At 39.3% G+C, this 26,525-nt stretch overlaps 2 protein-coding genes across 2 annotated transcripts in view; both read right to left on the bottom strand.

Moving 5' to 3' along the window:
- Window positions 1-1,353: 1,353 nt before the first annotated feature.
- The window catches only part of LOC104416809 (disease resistance protein RPV1), a 52,666-nt gene continuing 27,494 nt past the window's right edge, over window positions 1,354-26,525 (bottom strand). Inside the window, exons 2-5 of the mRNA XM_039311497.1 lie at window positions 9,065-9,626; window positions 7,819-8,929; window positions 7,454-7,732; window positions 1,354-3,074 (exon numbers count right to left, since the gene is read on the bottom strand). Of these exons, the coding sequence (XP_039167431.1) occupies window positions 2,205-3,074; window positions 7,454-7,732; window positions 7,819-8,929; window positions 9,065-9,626 (2,822 nt within the window). The 3' untranslated portion in view covers window positions 1,354-2,204. The remainder of the gene's footprint in view (window positions 3,075-7,453; window positions 7,733-7,818; window positions 8,930-9,064; window positions 9,627-26,525) is intronic.
- LOC104416807 (TMV resistance protein N) overlaps window positions 5,548-26,525 on the bottom strand; it is a 46,241-nt gene continuing 25,263 nt past the window's right edge. Inside the window, exon 3 of the mRNA XM_039311573.1 lies at window positions 5,548-6,483. The gene's annotated coding sequence lies outside the window, so the exon portion shown is untranslated. The remainder of the gene's footprint in view (window positions 6,484-26,525) is intronic.

The following is a 26,525-nucleotide window of genomic DNA, read 5'->3' as shown; positions in this document are numbered from 1 at the left end:
TCTTGATCTGGCAACTCGTCATCTCGAATCAAATCTCCCGATTTTCCCAGAATAATCCAAATCCGCACTTTTTTACAATAACACTAGCCGATGCTTTAATGCCTAACTGGAAAGATCTCGAGTCATTTGGACCAAAATCGGGTCTTGGATGACGGGATCTATTGAATAGCAAGTCCATATCCAGCAAATCAAAATAGACATGATCCGAATGCAATTGACGAGGTCCGGATAATATGGAGGTCCTACGCCAGCATGTGCCATCAATGTATAAACTGAGCGTAAAAATTTTCCGTTCCCTTTTCTTTACTTGACATACAACACAGATAGCTACCTTGATGTGATAATACAAATGCTTCGAAATTGTGAAAGATATATAACCCTCTTTATTTGGGAGTAACCATTGTGGCATCTCTCCTCCAGATAGAATGATTTTGCCATGCCAATTGGATTCATTTTCCTGTAGTAGATGTAAATTGTTAATATATTATTTCGAATTTGACACTCGAAAAAGAGGAGCTTTAATGAGTCAAAGTTTAGCTACAATTAGCAATATATATACACGACTCCGTATTAGTCAGAGAGGGAGGGAGGGAGGGAGGGAGAGAGAGTCTAACCATACTACTGAGATATCGATGAGATAATCGGCCAATGCTCAATATGTCGGAGGATATTTTGCTTAGAGATTCACAATTCCTAGCATCCAAATAAAGCAATTTCATTGAAACGGAGCCAATCTTTTGTAGCTGTCGGCATTCCGAAACATTCAATTTACGTAAGTCATGTAGGTGGAGGCACGTTGGAAGCTCAGCAAAATTATTTTTGGACAAATTCAAAAAATATAAGCATGGAAAACATGACCGATTGTTTAGGAACTCTACTTCTAGTAGATTGCATCCACCAAGGCTTAAGGCACGTAGGTTGGGAAATCCCATCTTGCTAGGCAGATCACTCAATCCTCCTCCTCCTTTGGAAACCTGATTAGTTTTGAACAACCATCAAGTACCAAGTCATCAAGTTTTGACAACCTGTAAATGCTAGATGGGAGGTTTGTCATTTTCTTGCAATTAACTAAACTCAAATTCACCAAAGAGACAAGATTTTCTATGGATGCAGGAAGTTCCTTGATTGAAGTCCCTTCTAAAGAAAGTTCTTTTAGGCGTTTCATTTTATTTGGAATATCAGGGAATCTTTCCAACTTTGAGCAACCACTAAGATTGAGAAGTCGAAGATTCTTGGTTTGGAGTACATCGGGGGAGATGATGAAGGTTAGAGCACCCTTCTAGCTTCAACTTCCTCAACTTGGCGTGACATGCAACTGATTGGTGAGCATACTCCAAATTTTTACACCCATAGAGATCCAACTCCTTGAGATTTGGAGTCAAATCGAGGTTCGGCATACAAACCATGGACAGACATTCATGGAAGCAAAGGAACTTCAAATTTTTAAAGTCCTGCAAGAAATATCGAGATGGAAAGAAAATGAAGATAAAAATATTTAATGAAAAACACTTGATCATCATTCAAGACCCGTGTGATCAGAAATTAGTTGATCATATGGTGTATATAGAGCACTCCCACTCCCTTTTTAAATATGAGTTTATTAAGCCATCCTTGGCCAAAAGAGAAGATTAAAAAAAGAATAATACTCGTAATTTCACCACACAGTAAGCTCTATCAAGCGACAGACAAGAGAAATCATTCCAATGCTAACTCGCGTGGCCACTTCTACTATGTACATGTTTAGAATCAATAAATGTAATTTAGAGAGAGAGTGTGACCTCAAGTGGGAGCACATGAGCCATGGTCAAATCTTTTGCCAGCTAATTCATGACATGAATATAAGCTAACATAGGTGGCATTTGATGGACCTACAATCTTATGCAGAGATATGCAAACCTACCATAATGTCGGTGGAAGCTTGGGAATCTCTCGTGTCATCACTTATTAGGTCATGGTGCTTGGTTGATCGATTTTTGAGAATCACACATTTTGTTTAATGTAGTAGACCCTTGATCCGTTATATGTTGCTGAACTTTATATTAGTGAAATTGTGTGCCCACGTGGTATTCCAAAGACAATCCCTTACATTCCAAAGACAATCCCTTACGTTGTTAATATATTATTTCGAATTTGACACTCGAAAAAGAGGAGCTTTAATGAGTCAAGTTTAGCTACAATTAGCAATATATATACACAACTCCGTATTAATCAGAGAGGGAGATAGGGAGAGAGAGTCTAACCTTACAACCGAGACATAAACCAGATAATCGGCCAATGCTCAATACGTCGGAGGGAATTTTGCTTAGAGATTCACAATTCGTTGCCGCCAAATCACGCAATTTCATTGAAACGGAGCCAATCTTTTGTAGCTGTTGGCATTCTGAAACATCCGATTCACGTAAGTCATGTAGGTGGGGGCACATTGGAAGCTCAGCAAAATTATTTTCGGACAAATCCAAAGCTCTTAAGTTTGGAAAACATGAATATTTCTCTAGGAACTCTACTTCTAGTAGATTGCATCCGCCAAGTGTTAAGATCTGTAGGTTGGGAAATCTTGTCTTGCTAGGCAGATCACTCGAATCCTCCTCCTTTGGAAACTTGATTAGTTTTGAACAACCATCAAGTAGCAAGTAAACAAGTTCTGGCAAATTGTAAATGCTAGATGGGAGGTTTGTCATTTTCTTGCAATTAACTAAACTCAAATTCACCAAAGAGACAAGATTTTCTATGGATGCAGGAAGTTCCTTGATTGAAGTCCCTTTTAAAGAAAGTTCTTGCAGGCGTTTCATTTTATTTGGAATATCAGGGAATCTTTCCAACTTTGAGCAACCAGTAAGATTGAGAAGTTGAAGATTCTTGGTTTGGAGTACATCGGGGAGATGATGAAGGTTAGAGCACCCTTCTAGATTCAACCACCTCAACTTGGCGTGATATGCAACTGATTGGTGAGCATATTCCAAATTTTTGCACCCATAGAGATCCAATTTCTCGAGATTTGGAGTCAAATTGAGGTTCGGCATACAAACCATGGACAGACATTCACGGAAGCAAAGGAACTTCAAATTTTTAAAGTCCTGCAAGAAATATCGAGATGGAAAGAAAATGAAGATAAAAATATTAAATGAAAAACACTTGATCATCATTCAAGACCCGTGTGATCAGAAATTAGTTGATCATATGGTGTATATAGAGCACTCCCACTCCCTTTTTAAATATGAGTTTATTAAGCCATCCTTGGCCAAAAGAGAAGATTAAAAAAAGAATAATACTCGTAATTTTACCACACAGTAAGCTCTATCAAGCAACACACAAGAGAAATCATTCCAATGCTAACTCGCGTGGCCACTTCTACTATGTACATGTTTAGAATCAATAAATGTAATTTAGAGAGAGAGTGTGACCTCAAGTGGGAGCACATGAACCATGGTCAAATCCTTAAACCAGCTAATTCATGACATGAATTTAAGCTAACATAGGTGGCATTTGATGGACCTACAATCTTATGCAAAGATATACAAACCTGCCATAATGGCGGTGGAAGCTTGGGAATCTCCCGTGTCATCACTTATTAGGTCATGGTGCTTGGTTGATCGATTTTTGAGAATCACACATTTTGTTTAATGTAGTAGACCCTTGATCCGTTATATGTTGCTGAATTTTATATTAGTGAAATTGTGTGCCCACGTGGTATTCCAAAGACAACCCCTTACGTTGTGTAGTGAATGCATCTTTTTAAGTCCTTTGGATCTTACACCATTATCCATCACTAATATGGAGAAAGAGCTAAGACAATCAATAAGTTACATGAGGAAGTGAGGAAGAGAAGTTCAAAGAAAAATGTCAAATATCCCAGTCAACCAAAAATAATAGAAAAGCCTGCTATTTTTAAAGAAGGTGATATTGTCTGGATTCATTTAAGAAGAGCGCTTTTCACCTTAGTCGTGGTGCCACGGACGGTTCTTTTCTGGTTTTGGAACACATCGATAATAATACCCGCAAAAGTGAGCTTTGTGGAGAGAATGGTGTTTCCACTAGTTTCAATGTTGCTGATCTATCACTATGAAGTTGGCCTCGAGGAGGAGTATTTTCAAGATTTGAAGATTCTCTCTTGTGAATAGAATAATAGGGATAAAATATATTTCTTGATCGGTGAGCTTGCTTGATACTTTTTAGGATTGTTTCTGTCTCGATTACAATGTGATAATATTGTAGCTTGTTTGAATTTTGTATTTCAAGTTCATTTTTCTTTACTTGGAGATTACTCAAAGGTACGGTAGGCTCCTACTTATAAGCTAGGTAGCACGGACGCGTTCAAAAGGCTTACGTGTCGTGTCGGACACCCCGACACGTGTCCGACATGCTCGGACACGTTCGGACACGCTCGGACACGCGGTCAACGCGTGTCGGAGTTTCCGACACGTGGTCAACTCTTTCCGACACGCGCGTCGGAGCGTGTCCGGATGGCGGATCTACAGGTGCGAAGGAAGAAGGTGATGGAGGGTGGAGGCAAGGGTGAGGTAGCCGTCGCTCACGCGAGGGAGAGCTGCGACCACCGATTGCAACGCCGGAGAAGGCTGCGATCGCCGACTGCGCCGAGAAGCCTTCTTGATCGTCTTGGTCGGCTGCGACCGCCGACTGCAACGCCGAGATGAAAAACCGCAACACTGCGATGGAGGGTTGGACGCGAGGCTTCGACGGCAAAGGGAAGAACGGAGGCGAGGCAGCGGTGAGAGAGGTGGAGACGTCGGACCGAGCAAAGGAGAGGAAAAATAAGGTGATTGCTAGGGTTTTTGCCCTTTGGGCTAGAAGAGAAAGGAGAGAGACGAGGCGTCGACGGCTTCGGGGAAAGAAAGCGTTGTGCAGGGGAAGGAAAGCCTGCAAGCCTCCTCGTGCGGGAAGCGACAGGCGCGGGTGCGGGGAAGTGACAGCGCAGGGGTGGGTTGGGGTGGGGGAAGAAAACGTGTGCTGAAATAAATGGGTGGGACTCATTTAAATCGTAAAAAGAAATATGAAACATTAAATAACTTTATTAATACGTAATAAGGCTAAAAAATAAATAAATAAACAGGTTAAAAAGTTATTTCAAAAAATAAAAGCACTAGATGTTAAATAATAATAAATTTTGAGCATCATAGAAAAATATAAATTTATTTTGACTCTAATATTTCATTAGTTATTTATTTCATCGATAATTTTTGTTAAACTAAAAAAATGTCTTTTCAATTTTTTATGAATAAATTTATTAATGTTATTAGTATAGATTTATTATAGGCTCTTTTTTTTTTATTGTTTTTTATTTATGAATTTGAATAAATTAATTTAAATATAATAATTAATCATGTATATATAAAATATTTATTTAATATACAACGTGTCGCAACGTGTCGGAATTCTCTATTTTTTAGAAATGATGTGTCGACGTGTCGTGTCGTGTCGGACACTCGTGTCGTGTCGCGTGTCGGTGCAACCTAGCTTATAAGTGCCCCCTCGGTCTCTCATAGTAAACACAATTAATCTATTAAGTGAAGTTTCATTCTATCTTTTCTTTGTCTTTCTCTCTGTCCTTTCAGGGGATTCATGAGTGAACGAGAGAGTGCTGCATCCTTGGACTGGCCTACAAAGGTGGTGATTTGGCTAAGGGAGACCTAGTGTATGTAGTCTCTTCCATAGTGGGGTTTTTCCACTTCATTAAGATTGAAAAACCCCTCTATTTATTTGTTCGCTCAACACATTCCGGCGTCAATGTGGCCGACAAGCATGACAGCAAAATTGAAAGTCCACGAAGTTTGTCTCTTTTGAGGCATAGGAAGAGAAAACTAAAAGAGTATGAACAAGATTTGAAAAAAAATTGATATCTGAAAAATTGAACAAAACCACTAAATTAGAAATATTTAATGGAAAGAAATTGTTGGTAAACACACAACACACAAACATAGAATGTATGTAGGATATTTCAAGATTAAAATTTGCAATAAGAAATTTGTTATGGGATAGAAAAGATTAAAATTTAGATTGTGAAACATGTGAGAGATAAAATAGATTAATTACGCACCTCTCAATGAATACAATATTTGTAAAATAAGTAATACAGACATTTTGGGGAAGGAATTAAATTGAAATCCTGTGGAAGGTCACCTTTACTTTGTACAGTAGTATTTATATGAATATAAATATAATACATATATACATAACTTAAGATTAGATTTAAGTTTAAATATATTTAAATTAGCAAAGCAAGCTCTTACTTCTCTTTAGAAAGCCTTATTAGTTATGTGTGAAAGCCATTATGCCCTACCAGCGTCCTAGATGTGGTGCGCTAGTGCGTCTATAAAGTAAGACTCTTCCATGGAATTGTACTCCACAAGCTTTTATTTAAAATAGCGGGAGAAGGAATGGCTGGTCAATCTATCTCCCCTGAGAGTTGCTTTTCGTCCTGTGATTTCTCACTTAGGAATAAATGGAGTAAGGGCGCAACCGAATGGCCTGATTGAAAGGAATGGAGGGAACGTGTTACATAATTGGAAGGAGAAGGAGAACTCCCAGTAATATTTGAAAATGAATATTTTGACCGTAAAGATGAAGATAACTTTATTGGAGTTCCGCTTATTCCTCCTCCTAAAAATAAAGAAGTACTTGCCAGAAATCTCTGGTTAGGTCGGTACAATAAAAATAGACAAGACTTTTTGGGCTGACTTGCAGTAAAGACTTCACTCCTTTAAAGATCCTTTACTGCATGATTTCTATATATCTCTTTTCATTATCGGCTGCATTCTATCGTAGAAACAATAACGGGAGGTTCAATCAACTGTACTTAGCGTGCATTCGCTTCAACGATAAAGCAAATGAGCACAAAAAATCTCATTCTATTTTCATATACAATTTTGAAAAGAATCTAGTAAGCTCATCTCTTATGTAAAATATATAATCTTTGATAGCATTTTCAGTATCTATCATTTCAAAGGCATACAAATTGAATCCTCAGTTCATGTTTATTAAAGTACTAAGCATGTTCATCATTCAATTGTTAAATTATGTCAGCAATAAGTTCTTGTTCCAATTTTTGGTATTAAAGTTACAAACCGTATAAGTCCATTATTCTTATGATTTCAGTACTTCTAACATTTGAAAATGAGATTGAACTTTTTAAGTGAGTATCTTCTGTTTGAGTCGACATTAAAATTCACATAGGAAAGTGCTTAATACTCCCCTAAAACGGGAAGAATCTACTTATGTTGGTTCATGCAGTAGATCAACATCTTGTTTTTAATGCTTTAATCATATATAAACAATTTAATAGATGCAGATGATTCTTGAGCACAATTAACGAGCATCATCAGAGTTAGTAATTATTGCATTCAAAGTTTTCAATAAGACATAACATAAAAATAATCATAATCATACGCATACAGATATAGATATGTAAGAGATAAGGACAATTCATTTGAATGCGCACCTTGAATTGGTCCACCACGACTTGAATGTTGCTTTTGCATAGATCAAGTTTGACTAACTTCTTTGGGCCAGGGGGAAATTTGAGAATCGAAAAAGGACATTCAGGCCATTGAAACCATCTCAGGTTGTTAGGAAGATAGATGGGACCTTGGAAAGAGCTATGCACATTAATCATGATGAGCAACCTCAATCTTCTCATGTTGGTGAAAGCATCAGGACCTATGGATATTGCTTCTATCGTGGGTAAATCCAAAACTATGGCTTTTACTGAATCTGTTCCCTACATTTATAGAACTTGCATTGCAATTAGCATACGAAGTCAGAGAAGAAGAGAGTAAAATCAGTGTTTAAACCACCAAAACTTACCATATCCCCTGATAGAACATCACGAACATCTTCACAAAGCCATAATCTGCTGCGTCTTCCAAGATCATCGTGACATTCTTGTTTAACAATATCCATGCCCATCAACTGAATCAAGTCATGCATATGTACTATCGCCATTTCTTTAGTTATTAAGGACTTCTCAACAAGGACTTGCACTCCGATAGTCGTGTCAAAGTCGCAACTGTTAAGGACTTCCATGATGTACTGTATAGATTTCCCCTTGAAGAAACATGCAATATCAAGGAAAATCTCCTTTTCACAGTCCTCTAATCCATCGTAACTTAACTTGAGAACATCATTGATGGTTTTGTCAGGACTTTTATCAAGTTTATTCAATGCGCTTGCCCACTCCTGTTCTCTTCTACCACATAGGTAAGAGCCCAATACCACAAGTGCTAAAGGAAGGCCATCAGCATAATGCAAAGCACCATCCACAAGATCCCTCCTCATCACTTTTTCCTTACTTCCAGGAAAAGCATGTTTATTGAAAAGTTCAAGAGCTTCCCAATCATCTAGAATGTTAACTTCATAGATATGATCTTCATCTATCTCATGAACAGTTAATAGATGGTTATCTCTTGTAGTAATGATGATTCTGCTTCCTTTACCAAACCATTCACGCCCTCCAGCTAAAGCATTTAATTGTTTTACGTCATTGACATCGTCGAGAACAAGGAGGACTCTTTTGCGGCAAAGTCTATGTTGCATCAAATTAATACCTCCATCAACATTAAACACTGTTAATTCTTTTTCCACTAATATCTCGGACAACAATTTTTCTTGCAAATGAACTAAATCCTTGGAATCTTTTGAAGTTTCACGAACGTTTGCCAAAAAACATGAAGCCTCAAATCCTCTGAATATATCATTGTAAAGGGCTTTGGCTAATGTTGTTTTTCCTATGCCTCCTTGTCCCCATAATCCTATCATGAGAACATCATCACAAGACTCAAGATTTAACATTGATTTCAGCTTTACCACTTGTCGAGGTATTCCAACCGGATGCTTGGCAACGTGTAACGGTGTTCGGTCTAGCTGCATAGAGATCTCCTGCACAATTCTCTTGATAAGATCTGCTTCCGCTTCATCTCCGACAAAATCCGGAAAGGTACTAGATACATCAATTTCCAAAGATAATTAACTTTCGTGGAAAAAGAAGAAGAGATTCAGCATATAAAAAAGAAAAAACAAAGGAGTGTCACATCAATCACTACTTAGTACTTACTTATCCTTCAATTCCCACCCAGACAAGCTACCCGCATCAAGGAGAGCCTTCTCCCACCTCTTCACTTCCTCTGAATCTCTCCCAAACTTGTTCTCATGCTTAACCATAGCTTCTCGGTAGCTCCCTCTTGGCGTTCTCACTTCTTTGGGTTCCACTTTGTAAAACACCGGAAATACTATGAGTCCTCTTTGCTCCTTGCACTCCATGATTTTCTCCACCTCTTTCAAACACCACGGTGAGGAAGCATAGTCCTTGGAGAAAATGATGATCGCGATGCGCGAGTCCTCAATGGCCTTAATAAGCGCCGGTGTTATTTGTTTGCCTTTACGAAGCTCCTCGCTATCGATGTAAGTGTAGATTCCTTTCTGATCAAGAGCCGCATAGAGATGACTGAGAAAGTTGTTTCGAACGTCCGTACCTCGGAAACTCAGGAAGACGTCATAATTTCCTTTCAGATCTGAAGAAGCAGCCATTAGAGGAGATGAAGTTTGATGTGCTTCCTCAGAATGCTTAGTGTCTGGTCTGGTTGCAGCTCTATCTCTTATGTGGATATCACTTTGTACTAATAAAGAATTAGAAACAAAAAACAGATCATTTCTGACGCTCTGAGTCGATAAGCATATACTCCACCAACTAATTTAACAGAAAGCAGAATTTTGCATAAGGTGCACGGAACCATCCTATATAGGTGCTTCTTGACTTGACTTGCCTTTTCCATTAATAAAAGAAATAGAAAAGAAAACTAGCAACACTCCCATGCTCTTGGTGCTAATATACATGAGTCAATCGCAAAACACCGCCTGTTGGAATATTATTTATAATGAAAAATCTGCCTTTTTTTTTTTCCAAAGGGCTTTCTACAAAAGCAAATCCCAAAATAAATTTCCCTCACTTTTCAAACTAAATTTTTCCATACCATATCTTGCATCAAACGGAAGAAATTTGAATCTGTTCAGACATTTCTTCAAACACGTAGTGGGCAGCGAGTTGGAGAGCGAATATGGACCTATTCGGAGCTCGAGCTAAAACCTAAACTCGAGAAATCAGCGAGCAACGTTCAAACTTAAGAAAAACCGACTCATTCAGGTCCGACGCGAGTGAGGACTAAAGAAATCGAGCTTGCTTTGGTCTTTTAAAATCAAGCGGACGAGGCAAAAAAAAGAAGAAGGAACGAGCATTCAATCATGGGGCCCCTACCGCTTGGATTCCGTGGCCATCGTCGCCGGCGAAGGTTGAGAATAGCGACTCCAAACTCGTGTCCGGCTTCGAGTCGACTCCACCGAGGTCAGGGACCGCTACGACGAATGGCAGCTGGCGGAGGATGTTCTGGAGGTGGCGGACGACGTCGATCGGCGGTGGCTCCGAGGTTTTGGGTGGAGCTTTAATGGCGACCGTTTCAGGAGTAGAGAAAGACGAAGATTCTTTTTTTTTTTTTTTTTCGTGAGAGTAAAGAAGTAGGTGACAGTGAAGGAGTAAGGTAGGGTTCCGGGAATGGGAAGCGAGAGCGATCGCCGGCGGGAGGATGGTGGAGGTGGCTGGTTGGTTGAGTTCGGGAGAAAGGGTGGGAATGCCCTTTTTCTTTTTTTCCAAAAAATGTCCACCGAAGATGGTGCTCTCCTCTTCCTCCCTTCTCGTGAACACCCTGACTTTTTTTCTTTTTTTTATGGGAAATTGTGTCTTTTGAGAGAGAGCGTGAGAGATTCCTAAAAAGAACTGCCCTTTCAGATTTCGAAGAAGCGCCTACTATAGGAGATGAAAGTTGACGTGCTTATCGCTACGCAGAATGCTTAGGCCTGTTTGGTTGTATTCTTTTTTTTTTTTGTTTTTAAACAATTTTTCTGTTTTTTGTTCACAGGAACAAAAAAGAAACAAACGCGTTTGGACACGTTTGTTTCTTTTTGTTCTTTTGTTCCCGGAACAAAAAACAAAAAACGAGAAACACAAATTTTGTGTTTCTCGTTTAAAACACAAATCAAAACAAAAAAGGAACAAAATGGTGTTCCTTTTTCATTTCTTGGATAGTGCTCGAACAGATCCTCCTCTCCCCCGGCGATGAGCTTCCTCCCGCGACTGCGACCCCCACGAGCGGCGAGCTTCTCCTCCGCGACTGCGACGAGCTTCTCCTCCGGCGACTGCGACGAGCGACGAGCGCCTCCTCCTGCGGAGCGAGAGAATTCCATCGTCTTCTCCGGCGCCGACAAGACGCCTCTCGTCTCGACAAATGCTGCTCCTTCACCGTGGTAAACATCGTCACCTCTCCTCCTTCACCGATTGTCTTCACTTCGGCGAGAGCTCGAGTGTTAGGGCTCGCTCGAGCGGCGCTTGCCCGAGATCTGCGAGCCGCTTGCTCGAGCGGCTCGCAGATCTGGGTGAGCGTTGCTGCCCGTATCCGCGACAGCAACTCGTCCGCTCGCTCGAGATCCGGGCGGCGAGCGAGCACGACCGTCGCTGCTGCTCGGGCTCCGCTCGAGTGAGCGGAGCAGCGACCGTCGCCGCTAGCTCAAGCTCGGGCTCGGCTCGAGCGAAGCGGCAAGCGACCGTCGCCGCCGCTCAAGCTCGGGCTCGGCTCGAGCGAGCGGGCAGCGACCGTCGCTGCTGCTCAAGCTCGGCTCGAGCGAGCGAGCAGCCAGCGGAGAGCAAAACACCGTCGCCGCTGCTCAAGCTCGGCTCGAGCGAGCGGAGCGCGAGCGTCGGCGCTTTGCTCGAGCTCGACTCGGCTCGGGCTCGGCTCGAGCGAGCGGAGCGACGGCGTCGCTGGCTGCTCGAGCTCGGCTCGAACGAGCGTAGCGGAATGAGCGTCGGCGCCCGCCGCTAGGGCTCGGCTCGGGCTCGGCTCGAGCGAGCAGGGCAGCGAGCGTCGCTGCTGCTCAGGCTTGGCTCGAGCGAGCAGGGCAGCGATGCTTGCTGCCTCGCTGCTGCTCAGGCTCCAGCGAGCAAGTTCGAGCGAGTTCGGTTTGATTGTGAGTCGTGTGTGGGGTTTGCAGCGGAGAGCACGGAGCTGTCATTTAACCGTCACTAGTTGCTCTCTTCAAATCTGACCAAACCCTTCTCTTGTTCTGCTTTGCCATGTATGAGCAGTAGCATATTCATCCCGGTTCATTCTCTTTCCGGGTCTTCCAAGAACTGACCATTGGGCTCTCAATATAGAGGTAAATACTCTTTCTTTTGTGCTTGTGTTGATTGGTTTTCCTTGGTTTCTTCATTCGTCTATCAAAGGATGTTTATCAATTGATTGGTTCTGGCAGTCTATGCATTTACTTGTTTTTTGAAATGACAAAACTATCGGTTCACTAAGAAGAAGGAGGAATATTCCAACGTATACATGAATATGATGTATTGATGGGTGTTGTTAGATCTGGCCTTTGCTGGCGTTCCTCGACACCATGACGAGTTGCTGTTCTGTTGATCTTTGTCCCACGATCCCGTTGTCCCGCGATCCTGTTGTTCTATGGCAAATATCTCCTGTTGTTCTCAATTTGCGTTTTGTCCCTATATTGCTTGGATTTGGTCTAATATTAATATTTTCTGTGTGTCTCTATGAACCCTTGCGACTCAGCCACATTTTGATCCAATTGGAAGTCGAGGAAGAAAAAGGAAAAAATGGGTGTTAAAAGTGAGAAAGACAAATGGAAGAAGATGACGCCCGAAGAAGAGAACGTGTAGAGGGGTAGACTAAAGGGGAGGAGAAAAATAAAAGTGAAAGAATAGAAAAGAACAGAAAAATTAAAAAAAAATGCACGTGCAAAGAACAACGTTGTCGACTTGTTCATTTAGTACATTCTTTGTGAATCTATAAGAAGAACGTTGTTCGACTTTTTTTTGTAGGAATGTTGGGGATTATACATTATGCGAGATCCTTGATATCTTATGACTATAATGCTTCGATTTTTTCTCTTTAAGTTATGGATTTGCAGAAAATGGAGGGTGTTGTTTCGTTGTTGTCTTATTGCTTGTCTTGAATTTTTCTTTACTTAAGGTACATCCTCAATTGGTTGATTCATTCTCAGGTGAACACTAATGCTTTGAGAACTTCGGTGGATCCATCCAAAGTTCCGCCTTGCCGGTGCCAATCCACGAAGACATTATTTTTCCCTTGCTTTGTTCGGAATTTGCCAGTCCTTGCCACATAAATCGCAATTTGCTGAATTTGGAAACAATCATCTGCACGCTAAGGTTGGCCTCTCGGCTTTTTTTTTTTTTTTTTTTCATTTTCTTAATCTTAGAGGTCTAATAATTTAGTTGGACCATTCACAAAATAGGATGGGGTATACGGATCCATATAGGTTACCATGCTAATTTTGTATATGGCGTGTAGTTCTTACGGTTTTATGTTAATGATTTAATTCATAACTCATGTGATGCTCAACCGGTCGAAGATTCAATGGCATCCGAGAGACACTCATTCAATGCAAAGTGGACGGAGTCTCAGTAACCAATATACTTATCGGTTTATTGGTGGATGAGGTCAAAAGGGAAACCGCACCTCTTCCACTTTCAACAAAGTCGGGTGGAGGAATGTACAGTCGAACTCGGTAGACGACAGGATTCCAATTTACCATGGTTCAGCTGAGGAACAAGGTAAACAAACTGAAACAACAGTATGGAAGTTTTCACAAACTCATTTCTCGGTCCGGATTTGGTTGGGATAATGTCAACAAAAGAGTTACCGTCGACGATCCAAGTGTATGGGAATCTCATATCAAGGTATTTCTTAACTTTGTGGTCATTTTGATATCATTACAGATGTCAATTATGAAATGAATGATTATATTGCTGAAATGTCATTATTGTAAAAATTGTAGGATAATGTCGAGTGGGCAAGATTCAGGAAGAATGGACTTCCTCAGTATCCTGAGCTTTGTATTATTTTGGTGGTACATATGCTACTGGGAATTATGCCGTAGGATGTGCTCAAGAAGACAATCTGTCGGATGATGATGACAATGGTGATGACAATGTACGGGTGACAATAGTGGTGGCGGTGCGGATGGTGTCGGTGCGGTGGAGGTGGTGACTATGATGGTAGCAATGCAAATGATTTCATTGGATACCATAGTGATGACAGACTTTTTACAACGAGACGATATTGGAACTTCAGCTCGTGGGAAGCACAAATTGAATAGAACTCCAAATAGTAAGCGGAGAAGAAAGAGCAACCAATCCAGTTTTGATGAAACTTGTAGAGCCATACAAGATTTTCTAAAAGTTAAGTCACCAAGTCCATCTCGGTGATGGCTCGCGAGCTCGGGGACTTCACAACCACCTGTTGACCCTTTCTCCGTAGCTACTGCGGTTCAGATTCTAAACAATATGCCCGAGCTAGAGCAAGATGTTTACAATAAAGCAGTTGAACGAGCATGCGCCAATCGTGAATGGAGGGAGGCTTTCATTACATGCATACCTGCAAGGAGGATTGGCCTTCTTCAATTTCTTTAGTAGATATTTGGAAATTTATTATGAATTGCATGGAGTTTCATTAGACTGTATGACGTATATTATCTATTAATCTTTAGTTTATTCAAATATGATTAGTGTTGAGACTCTTGTAATATCTTATTGAAATTTTATGAATTATGTTATTAATTATTATTAGGATGTGTTTTCAAAATCTATATTGATGTTTTGGTCATTTTTGTGATTGTATAGGTACTATGGAAGGGGGATCAAATAGTGTGTCTAATGAGCAAGTACAACCAGTTGAACAATCCTTGGGTGATGACATTAACATATTGGTAGCGTGGCTCTGCTTAGCTGCGATGGAGACATCCCTCCATACGAAAGAACCTATTAGGGACAGTCAATTATCGGGAGGAGAATGGATAAGGAGATTGTTCATGGACATTCGGATAGGATATATGAAGCATTTAGGATGGAGAGACATGTTTTCTGAATTTATGTGACTTAATGAGGGTAAGGGGTTGGTTGAAAGATAGTCGATTTGTTCAAATAGATGAACAAGTTGGGATATTTTTAAGTGTGGTTACTCACAATAACTCAAATAGAGATTTATGTGAGAGATTCCAACATTCAGGAGAAACGATCAGCAAGTATTTCAATAGAGTGTTGAAAGCAATGATCAAATTTTCAAAGGAGATAATCAAACCACCGTCCTTTGACGTCATTCCACAAGAAATTCTTATTGATCCTAGTCATAAACGCTATTTCAAGGTATGATTTTTATATTAATTTTATACCGTCAAATACATGTAGTTGATAATCTTATATGATATTGATTGTTAATATATTAACAGGCTGCGTAGGTGCTATGGATGGCACCCATATAGATGCTACCGTTCTGTGTCTCGTAGATTCCATTTAGAGGTAGGAGTGGGAGAACAACCCAGAATGTGCTGTGTATTTGCTCTTTTGATATGAAATTTACTTTCGTGTATGCTGGATGGGAAGGATCGCAACGATTGTCGAGTGCTTTCAGCAAGACTCGAAAATCCTCAACTGCAATTTCCCCGACCACCACCTGGTATGTACTTTGTTTATGAAAACAATTTTATGATTATATATTATGGTTCAATATCACAACAAAACTGAATTGATAAGCATGTTACAGGGAAATATTACGTGGTAGATTCAGGTTATGCAGCACTTCCAGGATTTTTAACTCCATTTAAAGGCGATCGGTATCATCTAAGCGAGTATAGAGGGAATGGGGGACAACCAAGGACAGCAAGAGAATTGTTCAACAAAAAAGCACTCTTCATTGAGAAATGTAATTGAGAGGTCATTTGGAGCATTAAAGAATCGATTCACCATTTTGAGACAGATGCCTCCATTTACAATTCGGAAGCAAGCACTTGTTGTAATTGCTTGTTGTGCTCTCCACAATTACATTCGTGATCAAGATGCGATGGATAGAAACTTTTCCTTATATGGAGATCCGGAATATCCATGCGGACCTACAGAATTGGAGGTTGCGGATGATACATTGCATGATTTACCTGGAATTAACATGCTTAGGACAAGGATTGCAAATAAAATGGCGAGGGATCATAATATGCCTGAAATTTCATGACTTTGTGTTTCAGACTTTTGTAATTTTGTTTTTAAGTATTCACTTATCAAATACAATGTGATGAAGTTGAACAATGAACTATATTACTTCATTATTATGATGTTATGTATGAAAGGGTCTACGTAAAGATCTATGAAGTATTCTTCTTTTAGGTAGCTCTTATGGTGGGATTTTTACTTATGAAATTTTGTTTCAAGTATGCACATGATCATGTTCAAAATGTTTGTCTTCACCAACCATGAACAAAATTAAATTGATGAGCATTTCATTAGAGTGATAATGCAATACCAAGGTTACACTTTATTGAAAAAAAAAAGGCACGTGAGAACAATTTGGAACAAAGTTTATTTATAAAATTTTCTTCAGTATGCACTTATAACTATGTTCATAATGTTTGACTCTACTCACCATGAACAAAATTAAATCGATGAACATTTTATGATAATGAGAATTCAAAGTCAAGTTTACACTTTATTTTAAAAAAAAAAAAAAACAAATGGGAAAATTTTGTACGAACTTAAAATATTTATTCCGACTAAGCAAATATGATCAAGTTTAGAATGTTTGTTTTCACTTAATATGAACAAAATTAAATTGATAAGCATTTCATGAGAATGATAATTCAATACCAAGTTCACATTTTATAAAAAATAAAACAATTGGAAAAAAATTGGAACAGAAATTTTGTACATAACCAAACGTGTTTCTGTTCTTTTTCTATTCCGAAACAGAATTTTTACCGTTACCAAACGTGTTTCTGTTCTTTTTCTATTCCAGAAACAGAAATTTTATACGATTACCAAACGCGTTTTTTGTTCGAAATTGTTCCCGAGAACAGAAACACTTTTTTCTATTTCTGTTTCTGGAACAATTTTTAAACAAACGTTACCAAACGCGCCCTTACCGTGTCTGGTTGGGTTGCAGCTTTATCTCTCATGTGTATATCACTTTATTCTTTTTTATCATGACTTTCTCGAATCACGCGGTAGTGATAATCAAAGAAAGCCATAGAAAAGAAAGTAAAGGTGAATTATTCCATGCGTAATTTTCACGGAAGTTGCATAAAATTTACGTGTGTCCTTCCTTTCTTTTCCTATGTCGACTTGACTTGCTGTTTTCTATTGATTAAGAAATATAAACAAAAATTCTGTCCAAAAAGAAATAGAAACAAAAACCAACCAATAGTTTCTGATGCTCTAAAGTCGGCAAGCATATTGTCCACCAACTAATTTAATAAAAAGTAACATTTTGCAGAAGGTGCGCAGAATCATTTTGCGTAGTGCTTCTCGTCTTGACTTGCCTTTTCTATTAATTAAAGAAATAGAAAAGAAAGCTAGCTATCCTCTCGTGCTCCTAGTACCAGTGCACATAAGTCAATCACAAAACATTGCCTATTGGATTATTATTATTATTATTATTTATTTAATTTTTTTTGGTGATTCAGGAAACTCCATATAGCCAAGAATGGCAGATAAACTCTAGGGTGACGCTAAGGAACCACCACTCGACGCCACGGGTAAGTCGACAAATGACGACTTTGGGATTCGAACCGATCCCTGTCGTGAGGAGGACAAAGCCTGAATCAACGCTGCCACCACATGGGGTGGTGCCTATTGGATTATTTATAATGAAAAATCTGACTTTTTCTCTTTCAGAAGGGATTCTAGATAAGCAAATCCCAAAGTAATTTTTCCTCACTTTTCAAACTAAATTTTTCCACATCATATCTTGCCTAGAGATTATTGAGTCATCACCCCCTCAGCTAAGTCACTTTGATCTTACTCCTTAAATTATTTTTTTTATATTTTATATTTATTTTATACTTTTAATGTCACATTTAAAATTTCTCGACTAATAAGTTATCCACCGACCAAAAAAAAAAAACTAATAAGTTATCCACGATCAAATAACTATTTAGGGAGTACTTTTTTCCTTTTTTTTATTTCATTTTTGTCGAACCTTTTATTCCATGTTAACACTCTTTTTTTCCGAACTTCTTAGTAAAGATAATCATTTATTCATCTGAAGGTGTTTGTCATTAGTAATCAAATATCGTGAACTCACTATATTACAATATTAGCTTTATCTTCCGATTAAAGCTGGAGCCTTACAACTTTGAATAGCAATGATGTGTAGAGGATTCGTGAGATGGGAGCTTTTGCTTCGATGTCTCAGTTATATTATTTAGTACATGCACAGCTGCCTTTCGGCGATGTTCTCATGTAGGAGCTCTTGGACACCTCTTTCCAATAAAAGGATAGCGAAAGGTTGAGATTTTTACTTTGCATGGGTTATAGTATGACTGGTGGATGATGTTGAGAGAACTTGCAATCTAGGAGTGATTCCGAGTGTTTTTTTTTTTTTTTTTTATCTCCTTGCATATCAAATGAGAAATACTAAATCCTTTTATATAAAGTTTGTGCACTCTCTCTTGGCTTGAATTACTGAATTCATCTGGTACCATCACGGTATTTTGGTACTCTGTGGAGGGCTTTATAGAGAGTTGACATGTGGCTCATTTGATGCTTGCCACCTCACATTCGTTTGCTTTAATTTATTCATCCTTCTTTATCTCTTCATTTCCAAGAAGAAATTATTAACAGTAAAGAGTACTTTGTCTAAACGAGGATGATGTGTACCAAAATACCGCGACACCACGAACAGCAAGCAAATGTCGCGAGCGTGATTTTGGTGGCTAAAATTCGCATGATTATTTGGTATGCCTTTCATGATTCGCTTACTAGAGATATATCAATAGATAATGGGAATGAAGACATCCAAATTTAGAGTGCGGGCCTATTAGTTAACTTGAGAGGATAGCTTTGATGTGCAAATCAGGGTACATTTGATAACGCTTTTGTTCCGGAGAATGATTCATTTTCAGAAATAGTCTTTTTTTATTTTCATTTCCCAAACAATTTATCAGTAAAAGAATGCGTCTGGTAAATATATAAGATTTCTATTCTCGGAATAGAAAAACAATATGAATGTGTTTGGTACGATTTACAAATTTTTTTCTAATGTAGAATTTCTTTTAACTTTTTTCTTACTTTTTCTTATCATTGCTGTTGACCGCCAATCGGCTACTGTCGCCGTTGTTGATCGATGACCACCGACCCAGGTGACCGCTGCCACTATCGATTGATGACTGCCGCTTGCCATTGATGACTGCTGATGTTGCTACCTGCTACCACCATTGGCCGGCGGCGGTGACGGTAGCGTTGGCGGGCGGTGGCGACAACGATGGGTGTCGGCGATGGTGATGGCGATCGGCGACGTCGGCGGTCGGCGGTCGATCGGCAACAATGGTTAGCCAATCGGCAGGTGGCGATCGGCAAAGAAGAAGAAAAGAAGAAAAGAAAAGAAAAAAGAATTCATTTTTAAAAATTATTTTATAGAACAATAAGTTACTTTTTTCTACTTCTTATTTTTTTTCAAAATCTATTTCCTGGTCACTTTTCTATCTTGGGGAATAGAAAAATTAATTGACGTTACTAAATGGATTTATGTTCTTTTTTTATTTCAGGAAACAAAAAAAATAAAAATTAAGAGAAATAGAAACGTTACCAAATAGGGTCTTATTTTTCACAAGACGTATTGGTTATGCAAGGATGAAGATGCTAATGCTAATTTGAGAAATGTGTTTTGATTTGAGTATGTCTTCACCAATAATTGGTACATCATTTTTTTTTTATGCACTAGACATTCCAGTTACAAATTGGATAAGTATTACCTTTTCCTTTCGTTGCTCAAGCATGAAAATAGACCAAGCCTTTTTATTTAGTCGAAAGTGATGCGATTGGTTTGATGCATAAAATCAAAGAAATTAGAAAAATTCTATAAGAACACCTGTAAGTGATTTCTTGGTGCGCTAGTATCTTAGTTTTTGATGCTCTAGGGCGAAGGATCTTCCGCTTGAGCAGGGCCCTTTTCATTGAATGCTTAGCGATGATAATCTCAGACAAATCAAAGTGGAAGTCCTTTCCAAAAGCATTAGATACTGTTGACGAGAGTTGCTAAGAAAGATTATTTTCTTAGTGTTCCATTCAAATTATTTAGTCCAAAAGAGGATTTCTGCATTAAGCAAGCGTACTAATTACGCTGATCATTATGAATTTAATGTGATTTGACAATAACTCTTGTTGTCTTTTTTGCTTAGTCAAAAGTGCAAGGGAGTATTTTCTCATTCACCTTCGTGGTAGCTTCACTTCTCGTGACTTCACTCTAAGAAATAAAAATAATCAAAGTTGATTTTGATGCTCATACGTGGAGTGAATCCAAGGGTGGAGCGAGTCTAGTGACTGATTTCCATTGCATTTCTATTACAAAAATGCTCATATTTGAACCCATGAAAATATCACATGCTCACCACCTAGGTAGCATGGACACGGCAACACGGACACGTGACACGTCATTTCTAAAAAGTAGAGAATTTCGACACGTTTCGACACATTAAATATTAAATAAATATTTTTATTTATACATGATTAATTATTATGTTTAAATTAATTTATTCAAATTTATAAATAAATAAATAAATAAAGCCTATAACAAATCTATACTAATAACATGTATTAGTAAAGTTATTCGACATACGCAAAAGCTCTCGATCCGTTTCTCTCATGGTCTTGAAAAGAAAGAGAGATCTTTCACAGATTTTGCCAAAAAAATAAAGTTATTTAATATTTATTATTTATTTTTAGGATTAAATGGTCCCATCCATTTATTTCCCCACCCCACCCACCGCCTGCACACGTCTCTTCCCAAAGTCACACTGCACTGCACGAGGCTTTCTTTTTCCCCAAGAAGCCGTCGACACATCCTCTCTCTCCTTGCTCTTCTTCCAAAAATTGAAAACCTAGCAATTGGCGATCACCTTCTTTCTCCTCTTCCTCGTTCGGTCTCCACCTCTCTCACTGCTGCCTTGCCTCCGTTCCCCCTTTGCCGTCGTAGCCTCGCATCCAGCCCTCCATCGCGACCTTTCCGTTTTCCATCTTGGCGTTGCAGTCGGCGATGCAGCCAACCAAGACGATTGAGAAGGCTTCTCAGTGTTGCAGTTGGTAGTCGGAGCCCTCCTCGTTGTCGCTCGCGGTGTCACCTCAGCTCCCTCACCCTCCATCACTTTCTTCCTTTCGCACCTGCAGATCCGCCCACAAACCTCCGGACACGCTCCAATGCGCGTGTTAGAAAGAGTTGATCACATGTCAGAAACTCCGACACGAGTTGACCGCGTGTCCAACCGTGTCCGAGCGTGTCGGACATGTGTTGGGGTGTCCGACACGACACGGAGGCCCTTTGAACGTGTTCGTGCTACCTAGCTCACCACTCAGCAAATATTTGAACGACTAATAAGTTCAAATTTTTATTTAATACTAATTTAGTCACTTCAAGCTCTTACTGAAATAATATCTACTCTAAGTTCTCTTTTAAAAAAATAACCTCATCCAAGTTTTTATTTGGAATTTTCATTTATTAGTTCTGAAAGATGCCCTGTGTTTCCCACTAAGACGAGTTATAAAGCTGCAAGCTTGCAATAAGCTATGATTTTGATTAATCATTTTTATCCAAATTCCTTGGGCTAACTTTCTGAAAATAAGTCCTAATGCCGGTGTCGCTTCTTCGGCCACAGTATAATCGACTCGGCCTATTTTATTTCGGGATTTCACCTACTTCACCAGTTCACTAGTTCGAACTGCACCATCACAATTTGTTCGCTCGCGTGTGCTTAGAAGTCTCTCCTTCTAAGAACTAACTTCACAAGCCACACTAGCAATCACCTTTCAGCCCACTTTCCTTCAATTTGGTATTGACATCACCAAAGTGCGAAATTACTTTTTTCAAATCATCGAATTATTTTCTTCAGTGGAAAATCATGAGCTTAAGTGGTAAACAAGTTAAACATTAGTCATGTTGACATTAAGCGTCATTTAAATGAGATGTCGTAAAAATGGGAACCAAAATATGCCCCCTAACATTACTTTAAATGGTTTCACTTTAGAGTAACGTTTACTTAGTAACCTATTTTTACTTGTATAGGGACATATTTGGACCTCGATTTGTATTTGATGAACTCGAACCGTGTAATACGTGCTTTGACTTTCTGATATCATACTTCACTTGCACTAATTCGGTTGTCATGACATCTTTTTTGCACCTCTTTTTTTTCTCCGACATGGGCCAAACACCAGTCTCACTCATTAGATTTGTGGGCACAGGTCATCAGGCGTATTGCCTTATCGATCAATAATTCAAACTAGTCTTTTAGGCCTGTTTAATAATACTCTCAAGAATAACTGATTGTTTTCTTTTGTTTCTAGGAGTAAAACAAGAATATAAATCCATTTGATAAATTTTTTGTTTCTTGGAATAAAAATCATTTTTTTTTGTTCTTGGGAATATATTTGAAATATAATCAAGAAGTAGAAAAAAAGTTGATTCTTGCTATCGGGGAATAAATTCTAGAATCAATTTCATTTTTTTTCAATTCTCTTCTCTTTCCTTTTCTTCTTCCTTTTAGCCAGCGATCAGCTAGATGAGTGTCGGCGACCTCGTTGGTGATATTGCTAGTATAAACACCTAGAGGGGGGGTGAATAGGCGCACAAACAATTTATCGATATATGGAAGCAATTCTTAACAAATTGAAATACAATCGAGGTAGAGAAAGAGAAATTGGAACACAGGATTTATAGTGGTTCGGCTTATTTCAAGCCTACGTCCACTCTTCCGCACTGACAGCCCACCGATTGGATTTCACTATGATCAAAAGAGAAGTTACAGCACAGCTTTACCTTGATTCCACAATGTAGATATTCTACCACATCTTCTCAAGGTCTCTCACAAATATAGACTCTCTTTTGTATACAAGTATTTGCTCAAAGGATTTATCTAAACAAATAGGAGCTTCAGACTTTGGAATTCTTCTATCGCGCACACCTCGAACAACTAAGAACGTCTTCCTTATATACTCCTTTATGCCATTATACCCGTTGGCACTTACCAAAGGAATTCCTCCAATCTACCCGTTGGACGGAATCAATTAGGAAGATTGTTCGAGCTATTAAAGGAACGTGTTGATAGCCCATTAATCCTGTTCGCCCATACAATCAGGATCTCGGTTTCCATAAGTAGAACCTTCCAATAATATTTAGACAATCATCGAATCTTCAGTCATTGAATCAAACTTGATCAATCAAAGGATTCGATACGTCTTCTCCAGCCACGAGATCTTCTCCGATGATAAGGTTAAATCCTGAACAAAACATCCAGGTTGGATAACCTTTCTTCAACGGATTAGAGAGACACAATGAGGATAGACTTTGAGTCTTGAGTCTGGCTGTCCGGAAGTCTTCGACTTTAACTAACAGAGTCTGCAGACTTTCGGAACTAGACGATAGATACGTTTTGTCAACTTCAAAACACTTTCACCGAGATTTCTCCAACAGGTTGGAGCATCACCGGCCTCAATCGCCAGCCTGTAGTGAGGCGGAGCTTGGCCTCACTAGGTTAGGGCGAGGTTGACCTTGCGCCGCTTGACCAAGGTCGAGCCTCACTGGTGGACTGGTGAGGCACACCTAGCCATTGGCGAGGCTTGGCCTCGCGTAAATCTGGCGAGGCCGAGGCTCGCATTGGCTAGGCTCACCTCCGGCGAGCTCGTTGGAACTTGCCCCAACTAGTCGCTGGGCACCAGCTACCAAGAAGGAGGAAGAAAAAGAGAAAAATAAAATGAAAGAAAGAAAATGAAAAATAAGAAAATATAATAAAAGTATTAAAAATTAAAATAAACAAAAAGAATTAATAATTCTACCAAATGCATTTTTATTCCGGTAATAGAAATTTTGGATGATTACTAAACGCTTTCTTTTTCTAAAAAATTGTTCTTGGAAATAGAATCAGGAAAAAAAATTTCTGATAAAAAATCATTACCTTATTTTTTATTCTTTTTTTTTTATAAATCTAATCGTCTTCTTCTTATCATCTTCCTTGTGCATATCTCAAAAGCTATGCTCTACTAAATAAACAGACTCAACCTCATAAGTGATCGACGTATTCGAGCATTGAATGGAACGTCACCGTTGCCTGGCTTCGGTCACGTGGAGCACGACCATCGTCCGTTAACTGTCATGCATAAGCTGAGATTTGCAGAAAGACACGCCGGATATGAGGGGAAGAACTGGACCTCATCCAGCGCGAGATTCACCTAGCTAATCAACGTATGGGTCAAAGATTTCGAGCCACGTTTCTCGCCAAGCATAAAGGACAATCATCATGGGGCCATATAGATGCAAAACATAGCAAAAATAGATAATCGGCGACATATTTGGAGACCACAAAGTGTCCTGGAAAGGAAAGCAGATCCGTAATAAATGGGGAAAAACATTTTAATCCACAATGCATAGACTAACAACCACATCCCATCATCCGTATCGTTCAACAAAATCAATCCGAATGTGTCAGTTTTGCTTCCAAATCAATCAATAACACGAGACAAGGATCACATATTTAACTCACGCATTCCATCAAACACTTGGTGAGCATCTCGGGAAAAAGACTCAATGTAACACCACACCACAATCCAAATACTTCTTTCTTTGCAGAAAGGGTTTGATTCATCCGGGAAAGAAATGATTTCAATCCTGGCCTCTTCCCAGACATACACCAGCGTCAACTTCAAACTAAATCTTCATTCACGAAATGACCGAAAGAAATGTTCCAAAACCAACCTTGCCCAGGTGGGATTTTCAACCACGACTACTGAGTAAACTCGTCCAAAGAGGTTCAGGTAAGCGTCGATCAACGAACTTGAGATCGAGACATGGAGATTGAGCGGGACGTGACAGCTTCAGAATTTTCGCCTACAAAACAAGGCAAGGCAACGCTTCTCCCGATGCTTCACAGAAACAAGAGATCCACAGTGACGAGCAATAATTGAATGCCGAAACCGGAACTCCAAGTACGCCGGCTACAGTGATCGGTGTCGATGGAAATGGCTTCGGGCAAAAGGCTCAACTCCCTCGGATGGATTGAATGTAAAAACAGAGGAAAACAAAGTTTCTGGGCCATGGCAAGGGAATGGTCGCGAGTGATGACGGAAGACGTCCGACTGGGAAGGACGGAGTCCGAAAATCTCCCGGAGTGCTCTCAAAATTTGGTTTTCATCCCCGCTCTGTGTTTTTACTTCTAGAGTAATTTCTATCTCACTTTCTTGCCTCACTCTCTTTCTCTGTGACATTCCCCCCAAAACACGATCCTCTGTCCCGTCTTGCTCAGAAAAAAAACCGACATTCCCTCCGTCGCGTCCTCTGTGCGAGCGGTTATGGGAGAGAGAGAGGTCTGAGAGAGAATGCCCAATGATGAAGAAGACGATGAATATTATCTGGTCTCCCCTCAATTTTGATAAACTTCATCCCAATGTCTTAATTTCTATAGATGGCATCTTATTGTTTACATGCTGTTCTTAGTTTCTTAGGATTATGTACAGCAAGTAAGACATTGTTTCAATTTTATACTAATTCAAATCTCTGCATTATGTGTTATGTTTACTTTGTTGAATATGTGTTAACAAGATCGAATCATGACTCAAATCCTTTTTGTTCTATTCCCATTAAGTGGTTTTACGACGTCCACACATGATATGTATGAAAGGTTCTGGCCCATGAGCTTGGTAAATACAAGTACTGTTCTTCGACATCCACGCTTTTTAACTTTTCTTGAGAAGTAGAGGTTGCATAACTCTTTTTAGCCGTGGTTTCGACTAGCAACTTTGAAAGCTGCAAGAAGCCACTTCTTCGACTGACTATTTTTATCCAATTCCTTCGTCCAGCTTTCCGGAAACAAGCCACTTCTTGGGCTGAAAGATGATCAACACGGTCTAATTTATTTGCAGGACTTAAATAAAATTTTGACAGCTTCACCTAAGAAATATTCCTCATGCGAGTCGAGCGAAGACTTGCAAAAATAATTAACGCAAGACAGGGTCATCCTTGCACTTCAAAGACTTGCAAGAAACAATTTAATCTCCTTGAGACTCCAAACTATCACTTTTCACTCATGCAAATATTTTCATTAAAAGACTTAAAAAATTAATTTCCATAAGAGATAAATTTTCTCAAACTATCCTTGAGAATTATATAGCTAGGTCTATGTTGATACTAGATTAATTTTGCTGGTCATAAAATGCACTCACATATGTTATTCGTTATTTGGAAGTATATCGTTGTATTTAAGTATTTTCTTATAGGATTTTGGAAAATGGCAAAAAAAAAAGAAAAAGATCATCCTTAATCTACAACACAGGGTTGTGTACCCAGCCAATTATCTTTTGGATGATCGGCTTTCCATTAGTTTTGAATATAGATTTGTCCTCCCAATCCAGCTAATGTCTGGCCATTTACCCTCTTGTAATCTTGAAGATCTCGAACATAAAAAGAGGCAAA

This window comes from Eucalyptus grandis, chromosome 1 (assembly GCF_016545825.1).
Source record: "Eucalyptus grandis isolate ANBG69807.140 chromosome 1, ASM1654582v1, whole genome shotgun sequence".
Lineage (NCBI taxonomy): Eukaryota > Viridiplantae > Streptophyta > Magnoliopsida > Myrtales > Myrtaceae > Eucalyptus > Eucalyptus grandis.
Note: the sequence above shows the minus strand (reverse complement) of the source record. Positions and strands in the feature narration are given on the sequence as shown.